Source organism: Euleptes europaea, chromosome 6, assembly GCF_029931775.1.
Source record: "Euleptes europaea isolate rEulEur1 chromosome 6, rEulEur1.hap1, whole genome shotgun sequence".
Classification (NCBI taxonomy): domain Eukaryota; kingdom Metazoa; phylum Chordata; class Lepidosauria; order Squamata; family Sphaerodactylidae; genus Euleptes; species Euleptes europaea.
The window spans coordinates 105,467,536-105,478,088 of NC_079317.1; the positions used below are offsets into that span (position 1 = coordinate 105,467,536).

The 10,553-nt window shown below is 40.8% G+C and overlaps 1 protein-coding gene across 1 annotated transcript; it reads left to right on the forward strand.

The window, feature by feature from the left end:
* The first annotated feature begins 926 nt into the window (after positions 1–926).
* GPX2 (glutathione peroxidase 2) lies at positions 927–5,832 on the forward strand. The gene is made up of 2 exons (XM_056850865.1): positions 927–1,148; positions 5,477–5,832. Exons 1-2 carry the CDS (start codon positions 927–929, stop codon positions 5,825–5,827), a joined length of 573 nt encoding a protein of 190 aa, XP_056706843.1. The 3' UTR covers positions 5,828–5,832.
* The last annotated feature ends 4,721 nt before the right edge of the window (positions 5,833–10,553 follow it).

The following is a 10,553-nucleotide window of genomic DNA, read 5'->3' on the forward strand; positions in this document are numbered from 1 at the left end:
CAGGTTTTAGCCTGCATGTGTTCACATCAGAGAATTTCCTCATCATATGCAGAAAAATCAAAGCAGCACTGGTCATGTTAACCCGTTTCTCCATGTAGAATGGCTAGTGGAACCTACACCTATTACTTTTTTTCAGTTTGATATGTAAAAACACCCCTCCAAAGCCTAGGTTTTTAGATGGAAGAACTGGGCTTCAGTTGGCCCACACCCATGCCAGCTCCTCCAGCATTTCTTCATTTTTTCATGCCTGCAAAATTTATTGCTTTGCCTGAATCCTTGAGTATTGCAGCCAACGTGTGCACTACAGTTGAGGGATCAAAACACTTGCAGATTCACTTTTCTCTCGCTTCAGGCTACAAATTGTTTAAACCAAGACCCATTCCTTGCTCTATGCCATCATATTTTTTAAAAAAATCCACTACTAGTTCTATTTTCATCTAGTAAGTGAGTCTGCATCAGACTGTCCAAGATGCTTTGCACAATGGAATACCCAATGCTGAGCCTGTTGCTGTGTGCAATCTAGCAGACCCTGACTTCAGTTGCTCAGTAAGAACTACCACAGTAGTAGTGGGCACTTGTAGTCTTGATTCGTGCCCTCTCAATTTATCCTCAGCCCAGGTGCCTTTGTCTTCAACAGCATTAATAATTGAGACCTAGCCTGAGTATCACAGTGACTTGGATATCCTTCCTGAACTACAACTTTGCTAATGGAACACACACACACACACCGACTTGACCTGCTGCTTTGTTCCGAATCAGCAAAAAGCTAGATCACTAACAGGCAATGGCTCCACTTTCTGCATATCACACCAGGATGAAAGGCCTTTGGGTGCAGACAGTCACGTGAGCCCTTGGAGGCATTTTAAGCAAGTAACTCTACCTACCAGGTGCTCAGTACTCTGCTGCTGCTCTTCATTCCTGCAGATATGACTCCCATAGCCAAATCCTTTTATGACCTCAGTGCCACTGACCTCCATGGAGAAAAAGTGAACTTCAACAATTTCAGGGGGAGAGTGGTCTTGATAGAGAACGTTGCCTCCCTCTGAGGCACAACAGTGAGGGACTACACCCACATGAACCAGCTGCAGAGCAAATATCCTCGGCGGCTGGTTGTGCTGGGTTTCCCTTGCAACCAGTTTGGCTACCAGGTAAGTGTTTTAATTCACTAACTTTTCAGCCTCCCTTCTTGGCAACAGATGGTTCCATGATCACCTTCCTGTCATTGCAATTGCAAGATCATTTTCTCCAGCCTGTTCATAAAAAGTGGAGCTGCAACCCTATGCACTTGTTCAGGGCTAAGGATTACAAACCCCATTGAATTCAGTAGGGCTTATTTCTCAGTAGGTATGGATGGATGGATCAGGTTAAAAGCATTGAGAACTACTTAGGAGGCTCAAACGTTACCCTTTGGGAACTCTGCACTTATGAAATACTTTTGATAACCAGAGTGTCATTTGGAATGATTATTGGAAGAAGAAACAGCAGCAGCAAAGTACTCTAGAAACAACTAAAGGTGGTGTATAGATATAATGTAACTGCTATATTAACACCTCCATTGGTTGCATTATTAAGGGACATGCATATAATTCAAATTGGCTCTTCTACAGACATGTTTTGTGGTTTAAATGTGACTTATCGATACAAAGTTTGAATTCATGGATCTGAAGTGCCATCTAAAATATAGGTTATTAATCTGGACATAAAGTCCAGCATTGGAGTAAGGAAACTAATTGAAAAACATCCTACCAACATTGCTCCACACTGACTATATTAAAGTTATTTAACAGACATAGCATTAATCAACACGCTTGCCAATTTCTGGTCTTGAAGGATGTTACTGCATTTATTTCACACCAATAAGACATTCTCCAGATGTGGCTTCTTCTATCCTTGTGGGACCCTGATGAAAAAGAACTATTTACTCCCCCTACCAGGCAGTATTCAAAGATACAGCAGCTTTCCTTGTAGCAACTGCTGGCAACCCTCTCACAAACACTGCTAGCTGACTATTATTTCTGCAGAAGCTTACACCCTGTTGTTTTAGTTTGGTTGGTCTTAATAAAATATTACATGGCCTTTTGGATTTTCTTATAGGCCAGTGCCTACCTTTTTTAGGGGGGTGGCGGGGTGATTGTTGCAAGCCCTGTGTTATCAGTGCTGTTAATCATCTGTTGATACTAAATGGGCAGAAAACATAATTGTTGAACGATTTTGAACACTTTATTCAGCATTCTGTTTTGTGCCTAACAAGGAATGTTGCACCCTATTTTGTGGATTGGTTCTGAGGCTTTTCTTTAAACAACATGAAATAATTAGAGCTATTTAGTAACTTTCCTTTGAAAGTATTTTGTTAGAATGGGTTCCTACCCCACATTCGTGCAGGGATAAACTTTGCTACGGTGCCAGTGTGTATATTACACTTCTCCCTTTGCTATGTTAACGGAAGCAATTCAATAAACGTCTTTGAAGCTCCCATATTTGCACACTAGGATCTAGCTAGACGTATTTTATCACTAATTGATGTTACACACATCCGGAAAATTGGTAATTTTATACCAGATTTTTGTGTGAGCAAGTTTTCATGTTGCAAGACCCATGGTGTGTTTTAATAGTTAACATCAGATAAAATACCTTGTAAGGTGTATTTCCGGATATGTCTTTAATAATCATGTTTTGTATTTATGACCACTGAGGAAGGCCCAATAGGCTGAAACGCTTGTGGTCCTGTATTGGTCATTTATAATGAGTGTATTATCAATTTTGACGTTATTGTAACAGTTTATATATAGCCTGTATTCCGGGCCCTGTGTTTTTAACAAACATTGTGTACACCAGATAATAAATATAATTATTTTGTTATAGATTTTATAAGTAAGTTATAGATTTTATAGTTTCCAGCTCAACCTTTGAGGCTCTCTGTACTTTTCTGATTGAGTTTTTTGTGGTTGAATTGTTCTTCAATCTTCTACATGGATAGAATCCACCATCCATCCAGATTAATCCACAGTACTCTAGAAGTGTGTGCAAGAATGTATGCACTACAAAGTCAGGCTTTAAAGCAGGAGGAAAAGGGGGGTACTTGTCAACTACATCAGGCGAAAAACTTTTCCCTGACTCCCCACTATTCTGACCAGTCTTCTGCCCCCTCCCCCCGCCCCGCCATGTCTTGGCCCTGTAGCACAAACATATGATGCTAATCTCTAGGTATGAAAACATGACATCCACAAAGTGACACCCATTTTTCAAAAAGATATTGTTTCCACAGCTGCTTTTGGGAGCCTATTTCAGAATCTTACACATTTACAAGCTAGAAGCCTTTTGTTCTAAATAATATGTAATGGACATGTTGGGAAGCATGCCTGCAACCTGGGGTCTCTTCCCATACCCTTCTAGATGACATATCTACACACGAATAAACTGGTTCAGTAAATATTCTGAGACAAACCACGGTGTTTCAGATAAAACCTGTAGGCCTGAGCTAAAGACACAGGAGTGAAACCCCTTTTATTAGGACCAATACAAAATGTGACAAAGAGGCAGCCAAGTTTTCAAGTTCCCCAGAATTCTTCATCAGCCAGAGGGATACTTGGGTAGTTGAAAAAGTTTGCTAATACTTATGTGACTTTGGAGTTGGTTCCAATAAAAGATACTTCTTTAGTAGTGTTTGGATCTGAAATTCCTGAGGTAACAGTCCAATGCAGCAGCTCTGTTCTTTGCCTTTGGTAGGGAGACCCAACATGTTCTGAAGACTCTGTGTCTCTTCACCAGAGGCCTGTGTGGATTCCCTAATAGGTGTTGGCTTCTTTAACTGATCTCAGAGAAATCCAATGGCAAAGAGGAAAGGCTAAGAGAGCATAATATAAATGTTCAATATGGCAAAGATAGCCAACTGGCAGACTTACTACATTTAGTAAAATGTTTACCAAGTTTCATGACTGAGGAAAACAAAGAGTCCATACTTTTAATGCTATCTCTTTAGTATGTTGTACATACCAGTAATTCCACAACTATGCCTAAGAGCATTTGCCCTCTAACAATGATGTACTTGCTGTCAGATGGCATCAACCATGATGGATTCTTTGTGGAAAGAGGACACAGAATATTATTCTGGCTCACAAACCACTGCCTGAAAAATACAGTGGCCTCCAAATGTGGCCCATCCTTCCATTAGGGCAAGTGTGATTAAGAGACTGGACTCAGAACCAGCATGGATGCTTTTTCTAATACTATATAAAAATTACTTGCATGTTCAGTGATATGAATAAATTCTGGGCATCCTTACCATTGCTGTCAAAACTCTTTAGATAGTCATCAGGTAGGCATAATTGTCATTGCTGTCCCCAGGAATAAGTAGAGTCTTCTCCCTTTCAATGAGCAGAGCTCCCTCCTTACCTTCAAACAATCTTAGCTCTCCTCCAGTTCAAGGAGTCTTAGTGGAAGGAAGTTCACTAGTCTGAATAGGAGTTTGGCAAGCTATTAAAAGGCACATAGTCATAAAAACTCTTCTTGGCACTAGAAGACAATGCAAATGAGATAGAATCATAGAATCAGAGTTGGAAGGGACCACCAGGGCCATCAAGTCCAACCCCCTGCACAATGCAGGAAATTCACAACAACCTCCCCTCCACACACCCCTAGTGACCAGAAGATGGCCAAGATGCCCTCCCTCTCATCATCTGTCTAAAGTCACTGAAGCAGCATTGCTGACGGTGAGGACTGTTCGAGGGTGGAATGTGCTGCCTTGGAGGGTGGTGGAGTCCCTGTCTTTGGAGGTCTTTAAGCAGAGGCTAGATGGCCATCTGTCGGAAGTGCTTTGATTGTGGGATCCTGCATGGCAGGGGGAGGGTTGGGGTCACTGGGGATGTGGGGGGAAGTAGTTGGTAATTTCCTGCATTGAGCAGGGGGTTTGACTAGATGACCCTGGTGGTCCCTTCTAACTCTATGATTCTATGACAGATGGCCATCTAACCTCTTCTTAAAAACCTCCAGGGAAGGAGAGCTTACCACCTCCCGGGGAAGCCTGTTCCACTGAGGAACCGCTCTGTTAGAAAATTCTTCCTAATGTCTAGACGGAAACTCTTTTGATTTAATTTCAACCCGTTGGTTCTGGTCCGACCTTCTTGGGCAACAGAAAACAACTCGGCACCCTCCTCTATATGACAGCCCTTCAAGTACTTGAACATGGTTATCATATCCCCTGATCACTGGCTAAGCCTACTTTATCAGGTTAAAAAACAGATTTTAATTAAATATGAAATTAAAAAACAAGTAGATGAAATGAAGAACCCAGCTCTTCTTGTATAAGGTTCAGCCCCTGCAACTAAACCACTTTTGCAAACATCATCCATTTGAAGATAGTGTGAGCCCAATGTACTTCAAGATTATTACATTAGTGTCAATAAGAGGAGCAGACCAAGCATGGTATTTTGTGCAGAGCTTCCCACTTCTCAACATATTTTGTGCGTCTTTCTGATAGGAGAACTGCACTAATGAAGAGATCCTCAACAGCTTGAAATATGTGCGGCCTGGGTCTGCATTTGAACCCAATTTCATACTTTGCCAGAAATGTGAGGTGAATGGAAAGAACACCCACTCTGTCTTTGCCTACCTGAAGGACAAACTTCCATACCCAGATGACAACCCCTCCTGCTTGATGATGGAACCCAAGTTTATCATATGGAGCCCAGTAAATCGCAATGACATCTCCTGGAACTTCGAGAAGTTCCTTGTGGGGCCTGAAGGGGAGCCTTTCAAGCGCTACAGCCCCAGATTCCTCGCCACCAACATCGAACCTGACATCCAACGACTCCTGAAGCTTGCCAAATAAGAGTCGCAGGGAAAATCTGATGTTAGTAGCCCTACCATAACAAGGAAGGTCAAAAAAGTTTCCAGAAATTAATTATGCTGTGATCGTGAATGTCCCCTAATATCCCTTCTAGAGAACTGGCCTAAGAAACATCCATTTCCTAAAGCCTTCCACTTTCCTTTACAACTGAGTGTATGAGGTGATTCATCCTAACTCTTGCCACCACCAACATCAGACTTTTACTGAGTGACGGTGCTCTCCTCAATTTCAAGGGAGGGGGCCTGAAAGTTGTAAAGGTACTGGTCTGGCCCTTGTTTGCTGGGTCCTTTTTGTTTCATGAGTGAAATAAATAAGTTGAAGCATTGGGTATGTGTGTTTTTTTTAATTAAACAAACAGCTAGTAGAGGCCATCCAGAGAATTTTGGCTTCTGTCACTTAAGCTGACATTAAAAAGGCATTTTTCTCCTTAAAGTTCATAGAAAAAGAACACCTTAGCTGTTTCTCAGTTTTGGCTTAACAAGCCACAGACACTCTTTTCTCCATTTGCAGTAAGTGTTGACATCATACAAAGAAATGTGAACAAGGCTTGATGATATCACAGCAGAGCAATTTATTAGTTTAAGATTTCTATTGTTAGAGCGCAGGAAGAATGATAACGCCAACTTGGTCAAGATATTCCCAACATATAAAAATGCTATAAAATTGAAGTTACCTCATATCAGTTTTTGAAGTGCCCCTCAAAAGCCAACTCGAATGAAGCTTTCAAAAAAATGCACAAAACTGGACTTTGTTTCCAGCAGAAAATTATATGGTTGTGAAGCAATGCAAATAACACTTTTGGGGTAAGTGTCCTTGTCATAAAAAGAAATAAAAGGGAATATTTGATCTAAGGCAAGGCTCAAATCATCATTTAAATATTGGCAGGTTAAAACAACCACCTAGAAATGTGCCCTGTAGGCAACACAGGTGCTCCCAGTGCTTCAGTGACTTTGAAGCTTCCAGCTTGTCTTATAGGGCCAGCCCCTGGTAGCAGCTTTACAAATGACGTTACCTAGCCATGAATTTACAAATGCTGGGGACATCAGCACATTGAGAAAGAAAATGCTCTCTTTTTACAGAAAGTCACTTGTCCACCAACAGGCCACCTTGGCAGAATATTTTAGCTAATTATTCAGTAAAAACCTTCACATGTATTTAACAACACAATACATGTAAGAGATAAATCTTTCTACTCATCACCACTAATATCTAAATCTGTTTCTACAAAACTCTCAATATCAAGTGTTTTGAAGATGTTTGGCAGTAACATGTTATTAATACGTACTTCCCAAATATTACATAAATATTACATAAAGTGCCATCCTTCTGGCAAGCAATTTTAAACAACATATTTACCTAGATTGTAGAATGGCTCCAAACTTAATATGCAGCTGCAGCAGGTAAACCATCTATGTTTACAGCTTGAAGGGATATAGTTCTTCTGAAGACCACATTGCCTTGCCTTCCATATCATTACAGCAGGATCATTACAAGGTAGTAGTAAACTCTGGAAAGCTCTGGGATGCAGGGTATCAGGTTTCACTCCGAACAACTACATAGCGTTCAACCACCAAATAGAAAAGATCCCAAGTATTCCTTCTAAAGGTCAACAGGAGCTGGAGGAAAACTCAGTTGATTGCCCACACAAGTTGTGTGGGTAAGCAAGTAACTTTTCAACAGGAATTCCCTGTGTACCTTTTATTCATAAGCCCCCAATAGGTCTACATGCTACATCCAGTGAGGCAAACATAGAACCACTACAGGCCCCAGAAATGCAGGATGAAATACAAATATACCACCAATTTTTACACTGAGCCAACTTTTTAAAATACATGCTATTTGTATCTCAGTAAGGCAACGATCTCTGTTAAACAAGCTTCATTTAGAGGGGCAGTATCCAAACTTTCAAGTTCCACAGAAATGCAGGCACTCCAATGCACACACACCCCATTCTGAAGTTGGCTCAAGATTTTTTATCTTGTATCTCATTATTTTTTTAAAAATGAGTCCAGAAGAATTGCTGTTTGCCTTTCACAGCAGAAAGACCAAAGACCCATGACACTTGGATGGTGACCAATGAGGTATAGGCATTTGTAGGAAAAAGTCATCAGATACATTTGAGCTTTTCAACAAATTCTAGAAATGGTTATATCAGATTCAGGCTGACCAAAGAATTTCAGTTGTGAAACCACAGCCTAGCAGAATTATGTATAACTGTTACACGCCACTTATTCTAAAATTATAGGTTCTTGTAGGTTATCCAGGCTGTATGACTGTGGTCTTGGTATTTTCTTTCCTGACGTTTCGCCAGCAGCTGTGGCAGGCATCTTCAGAGGAGTAACACTGAAGGACTGTGTCTCTCGGTGTCAAAGTGTGTTGGAAGAGTAATTTATCCTGTGTCTCTGCATCGTAGTATAAAAGTTAAAGAACAAAGTAAATGTGTTGTCGAAGGCTTTCACGGTCAGAGTTCATTGGTTCTTGGTTCTTGTAGGTTACTTCTCTGAAGATGCCTGCCACAGTTGCTGGCGAAACGTCAGGAAAGAGAATTCCAAGACCACGGTTACACAGCCCGGATAACCTACAAGAACCAAAGTAAATGTGCTTTCTTGTTCGAAAGTGCTTCCAATCTCCGGGTCTGTTGAAACATTTCCTCCCCGTAGAGGGGTTCAAAATATTGTCGAAGTCTTTCACGGCCAGAGTTCATAGGTTCTTGTAGGTTATCCAGGCTGTGTGACCATGGTATTGGTATTTTCTTTCCTGACGTTTCGGCAGCAGCTGTGGCAGGCATCTTCAGAGGAGTAACACTGAAGGACAGTGTCTCTCAGTGTCAAAGTGTGATGGAAGAGTAATTTATCCTCTGTCTCTGCATCGTAGTAGAACGCCTCTACGGGGAGGAAATATTTCAACAGACCCGGAGATTGGAAACACTTCGGAACAAGAAAGCACATTTACTTTGTTCTTTAACTTTTCTACTACGATGCAGAGACACAGGATAAATTACTCTTCCTACACACTTTGACACTGAGAGACACTGTCCTTCAGTGTTACTCCTCTGAAGATGCCTGCCACAGCTGCTGGCGAAACGTCAGAAAAGAAAATACCAATACCATGGTCACACAGCCTGGATAACCTACAAGAACCTATAAACTCTGACCGTGAAAGCCTTCAACAATATTCTAAAATTATTTAACACAATAGTACCATCATCCTAATTGAAGAGGGCTGGAAGGCATCAGTGTAACTTTCTCTCCAGTGAACAGTTTTAAGAGAATGCTGAGTCCCAGCATAGCAAGGATAGAAGCCCAGTGGAATAACCCAGCTTGACCTCAGTACTATCTTAAAACCAACTCAGCTTTGCTCGTGATCAGAGCTGATCAATACAAGTGGCAGATATTCTTCTTGTTCTGAGAAAGGTACAGCTAATTCAGATTCTAGGACCCAAACTGTTTGCTATCTTATTAATTTTAAAGGTTTCATAAATGCTAAAAAAAATCTCAATGATCTCAAACTTTGCTTGGGTCTACTTTTATCATGCTGGTTCAACTCAGGTAAGCCCTATTCCTCATGTTGCTACTATTTTCCGTCACTTTCATAGTCACACTACAAGCTCTTTGGAACCTCTTCTATTCCATTATCCAATTCTTAGAAACATTAACGTTTCCGAACTGAGACATCCACTCTCCCTACACACACAAAGAGAACTGTTTATTCCATCTTTAATCTAGGGTAGTAAACAAAATGCCACAATCCAAGATTTCAATTTAAGGGCAAATTGCATGGCAGCCACTGCAGAAAAGCTGAGCTGATTTCATGAATTCTGCAGGCAGATGAAATGTCTGCAGTTCTGTTTATCATCAACTCTTCATCTGACAGTGGCAGACTGCAGCACTCCCTGCTGTCTGCACGCTGTCCAAACAGCAAATGAGAACAGGCCACACAGGTAAAACGTCAGATACAGTACTGAAATACTCAAATGTCTAGATAAACAAGAAGGCACCAAGAGGCTGGCAAAAAAGTGTCAAATTTTGTATGAATAAGGAAAAAGCAAAACTGAGCATAGACCTGGTGCCTTTTCCTTACGAATATGTTAGGCTGACATTTGCAGAGGGGTAGCCATGTTATCTATTATAGCAAAAGAAAACAGAAAACCGAGGGTAGGTTCAAGGTTAACAGCATTTATTACAGCACAAGCTTGTATTGTTCAGAGTTCACTTCTATAGATGCATCTATAGGACCTGCGAAAGGAATTCCTAATAGTTGGGGCTCATAATGACATTTTCACAGGGAAATCCCATTTCAGTGAAGTTCCTCAGTGCCAGCAGCCTAGCACCTTTTCTCCTAGTCTTTGTATAAATTCCCAGCTTGCTCAATAAACCCATGATTCAGAGCTAGAGGAATGTAACACAGTTCCCGTATTTTTACAATCACTACCTAAAAGCTTTAACACATTACAGCCAGAGTAGACAGCAAATAGCAGAACTTTCCCCCCCTCAATTTATTAATGTTTTAGTCACAGACCTTAACAATGTTCAGATTAAAACCATACAAAATGTGTAACCCACAACACCCAGGGTTACATGAATAAAAATTTTAAAATGTTACAGACAGCCACATATATACATATTGATTGAATGTTATAATTCTCCTAAATTATTCTGTGTCAACTTCGGGGTCTGATTTTCAACAAATTTCTTCCTTAGCTTAGAAG